Source organism: Phoenix dactylifera, chromosome 7 (genome assembly GCF_051530095.1).
Source record: "Phoenix dactylifera cultivar Ajwa chromosome 7, Ajwa_hap1_PhDact_Kaust_v1.1, whole genome shotgun sequence".
NCBI lineage: Eukaryota > Viridiplantae > Streptophyta > Magnoliopsida > Arecales > Arecaceae > Phoenix > Phoenix dactylifera.
This window is the reverse complement of record NC_143196.1, coordinates 3573455-3592160: the sequence shown is the minus strand read 5'-3', so window position 1 is coordinate 3592160 and position 18706 is coordinate 3573455. Positions and strand designations below refer to the sequence as shown.

The following is an 18706-nucleotide window of genomic DNA, read 5'->3' as shown; positions in this document are numbered from 1 at the left end:
CTAGAGAGGGTGGGTTTATCCGTAAATAGTGCTATATATATATACACACACACACACTATTGTGGATGAACTGTCCCTCCCACTTCAACAATTAACTAAAAAAGATACGTAGTGAATATTTTTTCTAGTAAATCTTAAGAGTGTTGCTTTAGGGCAGCACTCAACTCCTCATTCAATATTATGCAGGTCTTGACCAAGATCCTCTGTGGTGCACGATTTGCACCGTAGAGTACTTTGGAGCATTCAATGGTCAACATTAGGAGATAGACAGCCATCAACAATGATGTACCATGTGTAACATGTGAGGTCGTTTTGTTTGATCGTCGTCCATCTTTCGATGACGATCAGCACTCTATGATGCAAACCATGCACCATAGAGGATTCGGGTCGTCGTGCTAGTTGGGGATTAGTGCAAATATGGAAATCATGTAGGCGACATGCAGGTCACGTATACCTGTCATCACTTACGAAGGCTAGAAAAGAAATAAGATTGGAAGTTTTCCTTCATCTTATGGCAAATATAAGTTCAATAACTAAAACATTTCATTGTTAGAGGTGCTAGAAGCTTCGATCTTAATTAAGATTATGTTCTTATACCTTTTTTTTTTCAAAGAATACTTCCTAGGGGCTATTTAGAATTTCTACAAAATTAGGCCGAAAATTATGTAAAATTTATGAATTGAGCCAATATAATCAGCAAAATTATAGGCTACATGAAGGACTAGACAAAATATTCATAAATAGCTTTAGAGTGGATCAACCCAAATCCCATAGGGAGAAAAGAAAATACTTCATTTTTTTTTTCTCCTATGGAATTCAAGCAGACCATTGCAAAGCTATTTTTGGATATTTTATGAATATAAGCCTGACCTAGTAAGTAGCCGTGATCTGCTGAGTATGCTAGCGCAATTCATAAATCTTATAGAAAAATCTAAATAAGCTCTTAAGAGAATAATATATCCGACACACAACCACAAAAACCTAAGTTTTTAAACTTAGAACAAAAAGACTAAAATTTTAGAATAAAGTTACCAGAAAGATCTATGCATAAACAGAAGAAACTTCTGACAGTAGCAAGGAAAAAAAAAGAGCAAAAATATCACAATGTCGCAAAAATGTCCATGCTCCAGCAAAAAGAATGCCAAAAGAAAAAAAAAATTTAATTGTTTAACCATGCAAATTAGAAATAAGCTCAAAAAGATATTAGAGCTGTAAAATTCACCATTTTTCAGAAAAATAATAAAAAACTTTCAAACGAACAGGTCAAAGTCAACGGATCTTTTAACAAAATCCATATTAAAGTTTCCTTTTCTATTAAAAGATTAAAGGCGAAAAATCGTATGGGTTACGCTTAAACAATCATTGATGTTATACCGTTTCCAGTAAAAGAAAGCGACTGACAAATCGAGTGAAAAAATTTGGAGTGAGGTGGAAGCGAGCAAAGAATCTACAACTTTTTTTCTTTTTTTGACAAAAATGATTTCTATAGAAAAGAAGCTTGAGGCATTTGGGTCGGTGAAATGCCACAAAATGGGCTCAGAAAAGGCGATGGTTTTGATGGAAACGTAAAGCACACTGCATCAGAGATTGCAGTTAGGATTGGAATAAATAAAAGAAGGGAAGAAAGAAGAGAGGAGAGGAGGATGTTATTTTAACTCCTTTTTTTTTCTTGTTGGTTGGGCCTTTTAGAGGAAAAGGTGGTGGCTCTTTGAGAGGTCTTCACTTTGAAAGGTGGAAGAAAGGGCTTTCACCACTCCCTATCCTTTGTTTTCAGTCCTAAGTAGATAAACGGATGTTGGTGCATTTTAATATTAAATTTTAATATTTATATTATTTATGAGGTTTACGTATGTCTTGGTTCATGAATGGGAATGATTTATGAGCTACTTTGAAAAATTGTATTTGGTGGGAGAGTTATATTTAGAATTTTTAAGTGCATATATATTTTTATTGCCATCATAAATTCAAAGTTCCAAATTTTCTATATAAACCTTTCTCTCCCTTCACTCCAAAACACACAATATCACTTCATTTTACTCATAAAAATACTTTGAGAGAGTTCTTAGCAAAGAAGGGTGTTTTTTTGGTGGAGTTTTGGTCTTGACTACTTGTGCAGAGTTGGTCCTTACTGTATGACGATTGTCGGGCTGTTGTATCTTGGAGAAAACAAGTCATAGTGTTTTCTGCTACACCAAGTTTTAGGCTTTGCCAACCGCAGAGGGCTTGAATCTTTCTAAAGAGAGTAAAATTTCTATGCCTCAGTCCGATTAGTTTCGCCCTTTTATTGTATTTTCCCCAACAATGAAAATATGGACAGTTACTTATCAAAAAAGAAAATCAAAATGAAACCTTATATTTATAGCATCACCCTCTTGTTTTGGCAACGCACACCTTCCCCCCTTATTCTTATGAAAAGTGAAGGGTAAATTAAAAAACAATCAAAAAGTACAGCATGGATTTTCTTTTTATATTTAGCAATCATAATATTAGAGAAAATCCAGAATATCTGACTGTGTTTGACTTGCAAATGAGTGCAAGAGGTAAGGATGCAGTTAATTTTGCTGAGGTAGAATCTGATGGGGCTTGATAAATAGAAAAATATCATAACTTAAGCCTTTTTATGGAGTTGGTAATTTTCATGTCCAATAAATAATTTTCTTTTTTCTTTCTTCAGATTCAATAAATAATTTTCTAAAACAGCTACTTTTGTGTATAATAATGAGCTCATATACAGTTTCTTTCAGTTCTACAGTTTGAAAAGAGTAACCAAATAGATCCATTTAGGTGTAGCATATGTCTATCGTTCAAAAGACAATGTTTAAAGATAAAAATTCAAGATTACCTTATTTACAGAATAATTAGATTGCATATAAATTACTTTAGTGACTCCATATGATTCTTTTTGCCAAACCCATAAATAATTGTAAGCTCGCTCGATACTCTGCATCTATGTATGCTTGTATATTTAGCATTCTTACTGATCAATTAATTTTCTATTTAGTAAGTCAAAAGCAAAAACATAACCATTTTCCTTAAATGTTAGTATCAAAAAAAAATATATACAAAAAACATCACTTTAGTATTCAATTTGACGAGAAGTAGGGATCAATATTAATTATTCTGGAATCAAAAAAAAAAAAAAAAACTACTTCTCAAGCTAGACCCCTTCAAGTTTTAGCCAATAGGTCATAATTTTAAGAATATATCATTCAAGACTCAAATCCAAAAATTCCATTTGTTAAGCCAAGTATGACCACTGAGATAACCTTCAATCCCCATTGCTTCATTTATTCAGTGCTCTCAAGTGTCAATGGCAGTCGTATCACATTGTACATGATCTAGCCAGCAGATATATAGAAAAGAGAAGTGCAAATATAGATCCTCTTTGAGCAAGTAGAAGGTAAATTTTTCAATCAAGGAAGAGCTGAACTACTGGACTTATAACTAAAGTCTATTTTTGGAGGAAAGACATATTTAAATCTGAGACAATTTGGTCCCATATATCTATCTCCATGGTATTGCATTGACTTGGCTAGGCTGTCCTCAGGAAATGCCACATGGAGTAAGCTGCTGCTGAAGACCCGGTACACGCCACCTAAATGGGAGGGAGAGACAAATGGTTGAATATTTCTTAGCTTCATTTAAAACTTGACCACAGACATAAGATTTGCTTACAGTCTCATGGGGCATAAACTTTTTCAACTCTAGCTCAAAGGCAATAGTTCTTGTTTAACTAAGGAAGAGGTTAATTAAATATATAACTTTAATGCTTTGTGTTCTGATCATTATTATTTTTTTAATACGAAATAGGCTATATATTGGTTTGTTTTGAGATGCTTTATCCCATCTAAGACTTTGCAAGTATGTCAGTATAAAGATTGCAAGGTAAGGTAGATTTTAGTATTGGACTTACTCCGATTTAAACTCATCTGGATTTGTTTTAGTTGTTTTTGACTTGATCTGGACTCTGCGTTCAAGATATACCTCCAATATGATGATGGGATATTCTTTATGGTGGTTGCGTTAAAAATAATTTTTACATAATATCCATCTTAATCTCTATAACTACCTCTTATGGGTGAGACATCTTATAAATGGGTACCTTACGGACTTGGTCTCCAACTCATCCAAGAATGCTTGTGAGGTCCTCCTCATCGAAGTTGGGTTTGGAAAATCAAGGTGCTACTCATGGGTGATGAAGAGCATATCCAAATTTTCTTCTCATTATTGTAGTCGGGCCGATTCCAGAAATCAAGACAGCATCAATGGTTTCATATTTAAGTAAGTTATATTGCCCTATATAGTTTAATATTTAGATCATATTAGGTGGATTATATTTCTACCAGTTGAATTACATGGTTGCATCATCTAGACTAGGAATAGTGGGGAATGAAGTGATACTTTAGGGAGTTTGTTACATGCAGCCAGGGTAGTATGCTGCTATCCTCCCTTAAAATAGATTAGAAGCTTGATAGCATGCAAAGCTTATGTCACAGCTAGGTATGATTCGCCACATCGAAAAGCTGATTCGCAACTTGGAAACTTGCACCTGAACATCATAATAACCCCTCTCACCTCTATGTTGTTGTCACAAGAGGTGGGCTCGCAACAGTAGTTCAGATAGCATGATATGTCATTTGGGTCCCAAGAATGCCACCTGAACTTGAAATACAACTTTAGCTTATGCCATTGTCATTGTCATTAAACTTAACCCAAACCTAATCATCTCACATACCAATAGTTTTGCACCAATGTCATCATTAAGGTGGTCAATCCCAATCTATCTATCTATCTATATATATATATTTTAAATACCTTCCTCCACCCAAACAAGCCTTAATGAACACAGAACAAACACAAATTTGCATCCTCTCCAAATGGAACAACCATCTTCCATTCAAAAAGACTTGCCAAGCACAGAGGAGGCCAAACAACCTCCCATAACACCCACCACCTTCCTCCCCTTCCAATCACCAGGCATCCAAGGATCGAACCATTAAGATACTTTATGACAGGCATGAGCTCAGGGCCCAGAGGTGGCAGCACTTTATATCACTCATATGAACTCAGAGCTGCGGCGAAGCAGTTTCATGAGGCACTACATACAGCCCAAAATTGCTCATCAGTCTACTCTGACCTAAGATGGCTCGATTATCTGAACACGAAGATGAGCAAGAAGCTGAAGCAGATCACAGGACAGGAACAAGCAAAGGGAACCAACTTTTCTGGCCATGAAGCAACAAATTGCAGACAAACTTGCGCCAAGGATTTTGAAAGAAGCTCAAATTAATCTTATCTCAGAAGGCAAGCAGCATGAAAACATGCTCCAGGGTTCTTCATCTCTGAAGATGACTTTAAATATGTATTTGTCTACTTCTATACCCAAGCAATTTGCCAGTCCAAGGATCTCAAAACTTTTAGTCCTAACAAAATAGCGCAATTCAAGAATATCAGTGCGCATAAAGAAAAGACCATAACAATAAGGCCTTCATCTGAATTGTGTACTTTACTCTCCACTGCTTCTACTCCTGCATACTCATACAACTTTTTAACCCTAGAATTACCATGCATGTACCTCAACAAACACATTTATCCAGACACGCCCTTTTGCACAAATTATAAGAAATCAAATATAGAGAAGCAATGATAATCTCCCAAATTTGGTAATTTGAAAGTCTCTAATATTTGACACAATATCATGCCGAATCCTAAAAACAGAAGGCATTGGAAAGAAGTATGCATAGACTTAATCTTTGAGCATGGGAAACCTCTCATCTATTGTCAGCTATTGTTAAAAAAATGGACTCCAGAATGACAGGGATGTATTTAGAACTACAATTTTCCATTATCTACAGAAAATGTCAAGATATCTACAGAATATCAGCAATGATTTATGATTTTGACATCACAAGGGCCACCAAAATCTGAAAAAAACAACATCTGATAAGAAAGATGATCCACTTGACAAAGAGTTGCTACACTTGGATAGGCATCACATATGAAAACATAATTGTCTTGACAGCATCTGGCAGTGCTGCAGAAGCCAAAAAGCTTTTTCAGATATCTGGCAGACTCTATGAAAGCTTTAGTGCCATCTCCTGAAGGAGGGCCCTCTTCTGTGAGGCAGTGATCACACGGCTCGTTTCAGCATTTTCAAGCACATCAGTTATTATGGCAGCAGCATGACCTAGAGGCTCCTCTGTTGCTCTCCTCAACATGAAAGCCTAAGAAATTCATCATGGTCAAAATTGAATGAAGTTATAATCTATCAGTACCGCATGTGCAAGAAGACAGCAATAGATAGGGGTCGAACCTGGCCATAATGAGATATTACTAACGTGCAAGGTCGCTGAAACCAAGGTTCTCCATCCACCTGAACAGGGAAGGGAGCAAAAAGCTGAATCTTGATGGATTGCCCTTGTGCCAACCTCCGAGCTCGAGAAAGCCCAACCTAGTGCCAGCATGTAATCTGTCAGATAAATTGAGTTTATACCATTCAAAGAGTCACAAGTGCAACAATCATTATATTAACAAACAAGGATAATGTTATTGTTATCCTATTGACTTCAAAAACCCACAAATTCAGTTCCGAAAAGCTTCAGCTCAGCTGACTACCTGAAGCTTCCCGAGATGCCATGTTCCCTTGATGCTAACAACTTCCAGCATCTTGTCATGCATCGACTGTGGATCAAAATTGTCATAACTCTCATCCTCGTTCTGCCACAAATCAACCCCTCCCATGTAACTTCCAATATTTGCAACAAGTACACCTTCTGCATCCTGCAATAAATTTTAAAGCATTATGGAACTTCAAAATATTGAACTCATCCAATGAAGCCTCGGTAGAGCAGCAAAAATGGTAAATGAAATAATTTGGTCACTAGCAACAAAAGTAGCTGGGTCAAAATTAGATGTTTCAGGAATAGGAGGAAGATGCTCTTTTCCTGTAACATGATGCTTGCGTTCCTAAAGCCTATATCCATGATGGTATGGTGTTAGTTTATGTCCATGCATGCATCACAGGTAGGGCACTGTTGGAGGTGATTGTGATGGCACACGTCAATGGAGGCCAGGGGGAGGGGCGGCAGCTAGAGTCAAAAGTTCAAGCATGCATGCAAGTGAGAAGAAGTGATCTGTCAAACATAACAATCCAAATATATATAGAGAATTGCAGCTTCCCATTGGGAAACATAACATTTCTCAAGGATCTAATGGTCATCAACAGGTAATTGGATTTTGTTGTACTCCCTTTTGAGGATACTTGATTTAGCTTGATCAGATAATCAAGTTTTATTTATTGTTTTCATAGACATCCAATAGTTCATCAAATTGCTAACCAGATGAAACGTACCTCAGGAATTTCTACCTCAACTCCATCTACCTCTAATCTGATTTGCCAAGGTAAGTCCGCAAACGTCCTGTCCATGATGCTTTTTGCACCTTCTCTTGCATAAAGCATTTTGTTTAAGAACTGTGACACAAATGCCAACTTTTCATCTCAAATCTTAATAACCCAGCAGAAAACAGATTGTATATAACTACCTCATATCAGGGATAGGAAAAGAGCATATGTGCAAAATAAAAGCACATTCAGAATGATTCTGACATCAGAAAATAATAAAAAATAACAATTATGGTTTTAGACATCACATATAACTGGAATCTCATAACAGATGAGTTGCATGAGAGAATCAGCAATCTCTGTTATTTTCTTCTTTTGGTGTGTGATTATGTATTAGATAAGGCCCATAGGCAATTTGAGTTACATAATGGAGGTGGTGCCCCCTGCTACCCATAACCCCACAAAACCCGTAAGAAGAGACAACCCAACCCAACCACCTAAAGACTTCACCTGCAGGCTAGTTGGCAAGGTCAGTCTAACTGACAATTACTAACCCTGTGCTTCTGTAAGCAATATCATACGAAATTACAAGATAGAGAAACCATATAGGAATCGGACAAAAGATGAAACTTTAATATATATATATATATATATATATATATATATATATATATATATATATATATATTTCATCTAGTACATCAAAAAAATTCCTCAGAAAGCCAATAAAAACCATCAAGAACAAGGCTAAGATTTAAGAAGAACAAAGAATCAAAATAAAACAGAAAATATAACTATGTCCAATCAAAAGAGGAACTCAGTTCACTTACATCTGCCTTGATCTGATACCAAAATCAGCTTTCATCTCTTTATAAGACCAATCCAGTATCAACAAAAATAGAGGGCTCAGGACAAAGTGACACAATCACTTTGTTGCTCGAGTCAAAAAAATTTAACACAGTTATGCAAAATAAAATTTTTGCATAAAATGAAATGGCCATTCAACATGACTTGTGGCAACAATCTCTTAGGAACCTTGATACCTATTCCAAAGGCAGAAGTTGATTGCTGTAGATTGCCATCATCTTGGGATGGAAAAAAATTAAAAACGGCCAGCTTTCACAGACCTCTAAAACTTCACACTCTAATGAAATTTTCTATGTAATACATGCTGTGGACATTTATGATCACAATCTTCTAGCTAATGTGCAATAACAATTCTAGAATCTCATTGCTGCTCCAACTCCTGCTCATGTACTCACTTAATGATGCCTTGGAACCTCTAGGCCCAGCATTTTTTGTTGCCATTATATTCTATATAAACTAATTTTAGCAATCAAATTTAAGCATCTAGTGCTTTGCTGATTCTTCTATCATTATATCATTTGCTTCATTTGAGATAAATATCAACTGTATAGCCTTTTCCTTTTATGCTAACTAATCTTAATTTATCCAGATGATTCCTCAGTGCTTAAGCTTGAATCTCTGAGTAGCACTGCTCCCACACAGATGCTACTAAATTTGCTTTTAAACCACTAACTTCAGGTTGCTAATATGAAGTATAACTTACAAATTTCAAAAGCCACGAACTTCAGGTTGCTAATATGAAGTATAACTTAAAAATTTCAAAAGCAGGGATTACTGAACTATGGTCTCAAACCTGTTCCCAAACCATGGCCCTGCTAAATCTTTTTGCCATTCTGAATTACAAGCAACATATAACTTATTATCCCCTCCAATAAACCACATTTCCACTCTGTGCTTGGTTCTGAGAGATGAAGAACCATGATGGTGTGCTCTTAAGTTCTGTTCAAATCCCCAGTTGTTAAGAGTTCAACATAGTGCTGCATCTAAAAAAGGATGGAAAAGAACAATATTTTCATCCAGTCTGATAAATCTTATATGAGTTTGAGGTGGATGGATACTCACTTAACCTGCAACTTTTGAGTGAATCATAGAAGAAATTATAATAACGAAATCAACCTGCTATCCAGAAAAGAATCATCTAACCATCATAATTTACAGAAAGATAAAGAATAAGAAACAACTTCATGGGAAGTTGTATACCATCTTCGTAGAAGCATCTTCACAAAAGTGTTTTTTTAGGGGGGTTGGGGGGTTGGGGGGGAGCTAGGTACCTGGCTGTGGAACTTTTCAGGATTTTCTTCACGTAGATTATGTATGTCCAAAGCAACCTTTGCATCACAGCCAATCCCTAGCAACAAAGAGAAATAAGGTCTTTGAATATTTCATAAGGACAATAAAAGGGCCATTCCATATACCTAGATAATTGTTCATAAATCTCAGAGGTTGGACAATCTTGGATGATGAATCTTCAATTGCTACTTTCCACCTATCAAGAATGGTCACTGCTGCATGCTCAATGTAGTGCAAAACCGTACATAGACCTCCTTGTCTCTCAACAGCACCAAGACCACCACCCCATGACAAAACTCTTGCAAGATCATTACCGGTGCCAGCTGGAAGAATTGCAACTGGTGGAGGAGATTCATAATTTTGTTTGTCTATTGCATCAAGAACCCAACCAACTGTACCATCTCCACCACAAACAAGAATTCTGAAGTGAGATGCCTTTCTGAATAAGAATAGTCCTGCCTCCGGCCCTTGTGTTGAACTCAACTCAGATACCTAGAAGAATTATCAATTCTGTTCATTTTATATAAATCCATAGTTGGAAATATTGCTAACAAGTGTCCAGGTGTCCACAAAAATGTGACATGCAAAACTACAAACAATTTAATAGATGAAATTACTATAGTTTATAGATGTGTAAACATGCACTTGGATGTATATATACAATGATTAAACGAACTGAACTCCAAAGTTTTATCAAATGTCATATATTGTATATCAAAAACTTCTATAAGAAGTGCCAAAAGTTGGCATGTGATGGTGATGGCCTTGTACGGTTGAGTGTCAAATGACACACTATTTGACACGACATAAAAACAAAAACCATAATTTAAAGTGCCAATGCAACAATTTGGGAACTGTTTCAGAACAAGAACTGTCTACAAAGAATTTTTACCTTTGCCTTGAGAATGCTTTAAGAGGATAAATCATTTTTAACTCATTTAATATTACATAGCTTTAGGCCACATCTTGCAATAGGCGAAGCCTTGGACCATTGTTGCCATGGACAAGTGGTCGCCCTTGGGCTATGTTTGGTTGACAGGAATTGGAAGTGGGAATGGTATCAAATTTCCGTCCAACCTATTCTCGTGTTTGATAACTTGTTTGGACATGGGAGTACTGATTCCCACGGGTATTGTTAATATTATTTTTACTCATAATAATGTTATTATCAAGAATATTATATGATAAATATAATATTATATTTATATTAAAAGTTGAAATTATTATAAGAGAAAATAAATATATTGTGACAACATTAATATTAATATTATTATCTACATATCATATATTATCGTATGCTACCGGGTTTGTTTCATTTCCTAGAGATTTACCTGGACTTATACAAACACAAGAATCAAAGTATCAAACTAATCATTCTTGGCAGTTCTCAGTCCCAGGATTGGAAAAACATTTCCTGACAACCAAATGTGGCCTTGTAACTAGAGGTGAAGGGGGAACAAAACTGACTGAATCCTTTTCACACATTGCTGGTGGATGTAGTAGAGATGAGGAGAAAATTGACAAGGTGAGTTTGGGTGGAGAAGATATGGTGTTAGACTGGTTCATATTTAAATTAGGCAATTGAACTGTATTCAATGGCGAGATTCCATCTCCTCTATAAGCTAGAAAGATGATGATTCATGATCCACACTTGACTCATAAAGGACTGCATAATGCCACTCCTAATGCTAAAATATTAATGGGCATTAAATTCTATGTTCGGGATGATTATGGAAGTGAGGCACAAAAAATAAAAAATTAAAAAGAACAGCTGCTTCTATAGGTCATTTTAAGTTTATCTAAGGTTTTCTTTGTAAAGCTCATAAGCAAACAATTCAAATAACAATCTGTTTCTAGATGCACTTGTTCCCCACGTAACAGGGGAAAAACGTTCAATAAACCAGGGCCTTTGGATCGGATCCCAACTTCCCCATCTACTGTCAAAATCAAGGTTGTAGTCACCACATATGGCAACCTAAACAGGTTCCTTCAAATAAACAACACAAAGTCGACTACAAGGCAAAATTTACATGTTTGTTTGATCATAATGCAATAAATGGGGAATATAACACAAGAAATATTATGTTAGCACATAAAATGAGGATTATTTTGTACCATAATATTAATATTAATATTAATATATATATATATATATATATATATATATATATATATATAAGTTTCAAGATGCAAAGCAGAAGTTAAATGTAGCTTGTTTCTGACTCATCATGTAAAGCAGATAAGCAAATGAGACAAGCAAAGCATCTAGCCTTTATGACTCCAAGAATAGAAAATTGCCTGCAAATGACTGATGAATAACTAATGATGACTACCTGTATTGGATTTAGAAGAATGTGTAAACGGTGCCTAAGTGATTCTCCTCGCTGACCACCACTTTTTTTGTTGATGAAAACTAGGAGTGGTCTAGCATCGGGAGGCAAATCAATCAGTTCATACTTTTGTTTTGTTCCTAATATCTGGCAGTCATCGCCTTGAGTGAATGATGAAGTTCTGCTCAATGCTGCCTTCATCTCCCCCTTGCAGCCACTTTCACTACTTTGTTGTTGGTCGCCAACATCAGTAACCCCATTACAATATTCTCTATTACCATGGGAGCCATTAGATGTTAGATAAGTATCTGTGGTTCTTTCTCCAGAGATGTCATTGGTACTATTGCTATTAGTTGAATCAGAAGGGAATTCACTGTCCTGCTTGTATTTTTTACTCTGGCTCCTATTAATATGTCCTCGTACGGTAGATGCCAATTCATTTGCACCATGTGTTATAGAGCTTAGAAAACCACCTGCTCCTGCACTGCTCAAGTCTTTTACAAAGAGAGGTGATAAAACAAGGCGTTTAAATGGTCCAAGGTCACAAATATCACCTGTTTCATTAGCCATGCTTGAGTGACAATCCACATGCACTAGCCGTTGACACCACATACAGCACCAAACAGGAGAGCCACCAAGAAAGGATCCACTGCAAGGTTCTTCACAATAACTACAACAAGGAGTTTCTTCAGGTTGATCTGCTACTTCGGTCCACTGAACAGTCCATTGGTGGATTACATGTTTATAACCAATCATGGATACAGATTTGCAATCTTTCTGTGCACTGGAAGAGCACATCATGTGCGCAGCCGCACCACAAATATTGCAGCGGTGTATGGAGTTATCCAAAGTCATCATCTGTCCAAGAGGTTGAGGTGGTGAAACTGATTCTAAACATACACAACACTTCAGACGTTTTGCACAAGAACCAGATTCTATGCTCCAAACATGAGCAGCAACAGGAACTTTATGCTTTGTTTTTGGATTCTTCTTTGACCTTGCCATAGTCTTCATCCAACTTAAACTGGTATTATGCCTCCATATGGAGAAAGCATATGTTAATGTTAAGATTCCAATAAACACGGTTGTTATATAAGTAACAACGGAAAACCAAAATTCTGCCATATCAGAAGATTCATTTCCCCACTTGGGAAGAAACTCCCTGAATTTCTCTTTAAACCAATTCATTTTTCAGTAATTTAGTGGTATCATCACACTCCCATTGTTACTAATAAAACTATCCAGCTTAAGATATTCCAACTCAGAAATCAAGGGGTCCAATTCATACATGACATGAAATAAAATCAAGACACATAGCATCATTCATATCACGTTCTTCAAATCAACTTTAGCAATCAAAAAGCTGTCAGCACCGTAGCTGATCCAAGATAAAAGCTCTGAAAGAGTAATGGTAAAACATCCATTAGTACCCTTTCTTCTTCGTATGCCCCATTTACCAGTACAGTTACCAAGTCCTCAAGAAAAGGGTCAGGCTTTTAAGTATGCAGAACAACATAAAACTCTGATACCCTATTCCTAGCAATTGCTGTGTCTTGAGACTCTGATTTTTAACAGCATGATATGGTAGTTCAATCCGCAGAGAATCTGGAAAAAGAGAGTGCGAATTATATCAGCTATAGACATGTCCCAAGTTAACAGAACGGGGATACTACATTATTAAGCATGATTCCCAATTTCTACCACATTTTTTGAATGTATTCATGAACTGAAAAAAAGTGAAGCACAAATGCAACATCTGGGAACTCCAATTCTGATGTACGTTCCAATAAATAGCAACTGTTATTACATCATTGTTCTTTATATAAATATAAAATATAATATGAAAAACATTAAGGCTATTGAAACATCAAGGGACATCATTACCATCAAACTAGCCTTTACTCATGCAAAGCTGGCTTTCAGTTCGCACAAAGAGTGCATTTATAACTTTCTATAGATAGACATGCCCAGTCGATAAATGTACAGTTATCAATGATGGTGCATGAAAATTAAAAGTGAAACAGGTCATTAATTCATCCAATTCAATCATCTAACCTATTTCACCCTGAAAAGCTGTGATCCTCCCTCCAATGTTGCTACAATGACACAGTGTTCAAGAATATTATCCCACCAGTTTATAAGATGTGACCTGATGAAAATAATAAAGTAGATAAAAAAAGTAGGAAAAGAAACAAATATCAGTGAGACAATCTGCAATCAACAAAATAACCAAGTAATAATAATTTACAACCCAATAGAAGGCCTTAATTTTTGCTGATAACAGCAATATAAAGAATAACATAACTAGAAAGAGTTACTACCCAGCTATTTATAGCAGCAAGCATGATGCCAGTTTGATAAAAGGAAAAATGCTAATGATGGTGGCAGTGGAAAAGATAATGACTGCTTCAAAGGATGTTCCCTAAATCACATACAAGAATGGCTTCGATGTCGAAAAGACAAGGTTGTTCAGTTGAGTAGCATAAACTTGCCCAGAATATTGGAAAAATCCACTTGGGTATAAGAAATGTTAGAAACAGGCACATCAGTTTGCTGAGTTTGGAATGATAAACTTCCACTATAAAATACATGTCTAGTAGACATACCACTCTTTGACCGGAAGTGATGAGGGGGAAAAGTGCCGTCAGTTTGTTATCACTGCATTTGTAAGAACACCCCCGTCAAAGCAAGTCCAACAAATGAGAAATTTAAATGCCCATCCCAGTTAATGAGTTTATCTTCCGACTTCCATCTACAAGACAGCGTTTGGTTTTTTCTATTGCAGCATATCAGCAAGAATATGAACTTGCTAGTAACAAACCTGTATACAGTAACCAGTTTTTGTTCAACATTTTCGTTATATTTTGCCATGTTCAGGTTAGGTTTCTGCTGCTCCTAAAGTTGCCCCTCTGGTCCTCTCTTATGTTTGTAAGCCAGATTGCATATCATATCTTATCTGCTGCATGATCTCCACATCAACAGAGAATTTCTCAACTCTAACAGACAGCCTAGGAAGTGTCCAGCGTCAAGTTAACCACCAAAATCAAGAAAATTCGCCTTGATCAGATAATCCAAGCCCTTGAGCAGCCCCTCCTAAGCATTAATTCATCAATCTCTTTGTGACTAAGCTATCACCTAATGGCTATTCATTCAACATAGCTTGAATGAAAATTTCCAATCACCTCAATCATAAGCACCATTGTCAATCATGACATTAATCGGTGTAAGCATAAACATGGATTGGTTCTCCCACAAATGATTGGCTGAGATTAATGTGCTGAGTTGATGAATCTAAAAAAGGCTTCATCATATATTGACTTCATGAGGCACCACGAGATAGTTGCTGCTTGTTCTATTGTTGGAACTTGAAAGCAACTAGGAGAATGGTGGCTAAGTGCAACTTTTGTAGAGACCATACACGGCAAGGCCCAATTAGGAGCACCTCGAACTCTACCAATTTTCTGCATCATCATTAATTAAAAGTAGATACGAAATGTAGAACTCAACTCAACTAGGCCCTAATCTCAAACTAGTCAAGGTCCGCGCTACACGAACCTTTTCCTCTATTTTGCTCAGTTTAGAAATATGAAAAGCAGAACTACTCCACAATTTAATTGGAAATTAGTTATAAATTATAGACCTGTACTAGCTTTCAAACTCTCAAATGAGAAAAACGATCCCCTAGTTACAGGGGGTGAACTGGAATCAACACCTAAAGAGTTCACTTAAAAAGAGAAGGGGAAAGAGTGAACTACTAATCTAACTAAGACACATATAAACCTTTGATTGAAACTCCTCTCATCAGTACATGCACTAGGGATAGGTCCTGCAAGGTGCCATATATTTCTCAGAAAAAAAAGAAAAAAAAAAATCTTACTAAAGACTGATACAGTAGTAATGTGGATCAAATAAAAAGACCCCCCTAATATGTACAACATCAACATTGCACAAGGGAGTAGCTTAACATGACATGATGAGCATGCACATATAAACATATCAAGCAATTTTAAAATGATATCTAGAAGCAATTTCATGATAACCACTAAATACCCTATGAGCATTACACTCTTATTTCCCAATATCATAAGTCTGCAAAAATTTGTAAATCTTTCTTCTTTTTCTTTTTTTTTGGAAAGAGGGGGGGGGGGGGGGGGGGGGGGGGGGGGGGGTGGGGGTGGGTGAACCAGACCAGCATTGTTGCTACAACTGGTCACAATCTCATCATCAGAAATCATAAATGCAAATCTTAACCAACCTGAGCACAGAACCAAAAAATTAACAATGACGGATTATTGACAAAAAAATAACTATGAAAAATATATATTTAGTCCACTCCAAAACACACATACATGTCTCTAACCTCAGGACATATCAGACGGGGGCAAATTCACAAAAAAAAAAATCACCGATCCAAAACAAAATTCGACCTTTCCTAGAATACCACGAAAACCAACAGAAATCTCTGAAATCCCCACTCGTATCAACATCGCAACAAAAGTGAAATACAACTCAAAATCAAAACTCCGTGGAATAACGGAAAGTACCAGCTATTCCTACCGATCGGTGCTTCAAAATGCCCACAAAAGTCAAAGAAATCGCTTTAAAAACCCGAAAAGAATTATAAAATAATTAGAAAAATGGGATCAGAAAAGGAGGGACCAATCATCTCACCAATGGATTCCTGAGAGTGATAGAATCGATCGAGAACGAGCTCCGAATCCCCCCTCCCTCTCTCTCTCTCTCTCTCTCTCTCTCTCTCTCCCCCCTTTCAACAAAACAGAAATTAAATAGTTAATTATAACTTCCAACGTTTCGCCTTTTTGAATTAGAAGCACCGCATAAATCCGCGCACTGCAGCGAACGCGCTCCGTCCTCTCGTGGGCCCCAGTGTCACATCAATCCGCCACCGTCGGTAGATTAGTGGACGGTCATCATCGTCCCCTGGGAAAAAGGACGATGAGACGGCTGGAATCGTGTGATCTCAGACTCCACTGATCGGACGGTTTGGTAGCTGCCGACAGAGTTCCCTTCTGACTGGAATCTTTGACTGCAAGGATACCTGAACGAGACGTGGCTTCCCTTGCTTAAATGGTTCCAGCGGACACAGCAAGATGGGAAAAGTGGGCCAATTAGAATCTCTGGTCGGTTGGGTTGCGGCTTCGCTGGGCCAGGTGTAATCAGACACGTGTGCAGTGATGCATGACCGTATCTTGTTCAACTTAAATTTGTAGTCCATCAATTGGACCACCTTGATTTCGAAATCCAAGCAAGTAAAAGAGGAATGGGAGAGGGACTCGGAGAGAAGAAAAATTATTAGAAGGTCCAGATCCACCATGGATTTAGCATGAAATCAATTTATATGATAATTTAAATAATTTCATTCTAAATTTACAATGTAGCTGGTTCGCTTAATAATTTCTCTAGATAGACAAACAAGCTCAGCTATCTTTCAATCAAACCACCTTGCATGATTTTATGAGGTAAGCCAAGCAAGTAAAGGAGAAATAAGAGACTCATATAGGCTTGTTGGGGGAAAACCCAAGTCGTGCCAGCCCGGAGGCGCTCGACCAGGGAGCGCCGACCAGAAAGGCGCCCGACCAGGAAAGCGCCCGACCAGGAAGGCGCCGACTAGAACGCGTCGATCTCGCAACGCTCAAGTTGGAGGCACCCCACTGAGCAACTGGCTCGGCTCGGCACCCGACCAGGTGCCGAGCCCTAAAAGTGTCTTGTCCAAATATTTGACCCCAGCCTAATTCCTTAGAGAGAATCTGACAACTAGATACCCAACTCCACCGTACTCTGCTACCGTCGTCAAGCCATTAAGGCACGTGACCTCCGCAGGCCTTCGGCACGCCCTATCATTAATGTGTGTGACCCCTGCGGGCCTCCAATGCACTCAACCATTAATGAATACGGCTCAAGATGATCTCCGGATCACTGGACCATCAAAGCGTATGGCTCTTCCTGATCACCGGTTCACTCAGCAATTAATGCACTTGCTATCTACGAACCCCAGGCCCACCACGGCCGGCGGTTGAACCACTCCAACAGGTCCGATCAACCATGACAATTCGTTGACTCCGGTCTGATCCGGTCTCATTCTCCACAACGCCATTAATGAGCATGATCATGCCCAATTATCACGAAAAAGACAATTTGCCCTGTCACCTCTCAGGTAACATAATATCCTTCTATAAAAGGAAACCTGGGGAAAAAAGAAAAGAGACAGACACAAGAACAAACATTCTCCTCTTTTACTCCACTCATATACTAGCCCCCTCTGACTTAAGCATCGGAGGGCCGGCGCCGGAGATCCCGGCCACCGGCTTCTTGCAGGACTCTCCAGGAGGACGCCACCAGCCGACGCACCGCCACCTACCGTTCCAGCAGCGGAGCTCCTCCCCTCTCAGCCGACGGTCGCCCCCGGGTCCAATTTCCAGCAACAAGGCTCAATTATAAATTGATTTATTGTGCTCGTAATAAGTTGTCATACATATGCCAGTCTCTTATGGTTTCCGTTACCGAGATCTCTTTCCTATTTTTTCAGAGAATTTTTTGGTAATCAACTCTCATGCTGCAAACAGTTAAATCTGAACCTTATCGCGCTTCTTTCCTCATGGGCAGGAAGCATACTAGGCGGAATGGAATGCAACTTTCCTCATAAACTGCACCCTCAATACATATGAGATAAGAACAAATTATAGGATGGAGTGGAAGTTGCATCTAGGTGCATTACATGAGGTTGCTCCTTATTTATTGGCCCATATACATCATTGCAAAGAAAATTGCAATTGCAATGAGTTTTCAATCTATATAAGCTTTATATATGAAGAGTCGCTAAATTATTCCTATGCCAAAGTGATCAAAAAAAGTTGGA

The 18706-nt window shown here is 37.6% G+C and overlaps 1 protein-coding gene across 10 annotated transcripts; it reads right to left on the bottom strand.

The window, feature by feature from the left end:
• Positions 1-5823: 5823 nt before the first annotated feature.
• On the bottom strand, positions 5824-16643 carry LOC103709250 (diacylglycerol kinase 1). Of its 10 annotated transcripts, XM_039127532.3 has the most exons (11): positions 16501-16643; positions 16019-16084; positions 13885-13978; positions 12384-13434; positions 11833-12308; positions 9625-9991; positions 9481-9557; positions 7352-7471; positions 6616-6780; positions 6314-6451; positions 5824-6224 (listed from the first exon to the last, which is right to left on the bottom strand). In XM_039127532.3, exons 4-11 carry the CDS (start codon positions 13015-13017, stop codon positions 6075-6077), a joined length of 2127 nt encoding a protein of 708 aa, XP_038983460.3. In that variant the 5' UTR covers positions 13018-13434; positions 13885-13978; positions 16019-16084; positions 16501-16643; the 3' UTR covers positions 5824-6074. The 10 variants fall into 10 exon arrangements, 7 of the variants coding, with proteins under 7 accessions (XP_038983460.3, XP_038983458.3, XP_088557111.2 ...); XR_015967209.2 differs by having other exon boundaries at positions 6314-6469; positions 11833-13434; XM_039127530.3 differs by having other exon boundaries at positions 11833-13434.
• Positions 16644-18706: the final 2063 nt, after the last annotated feature.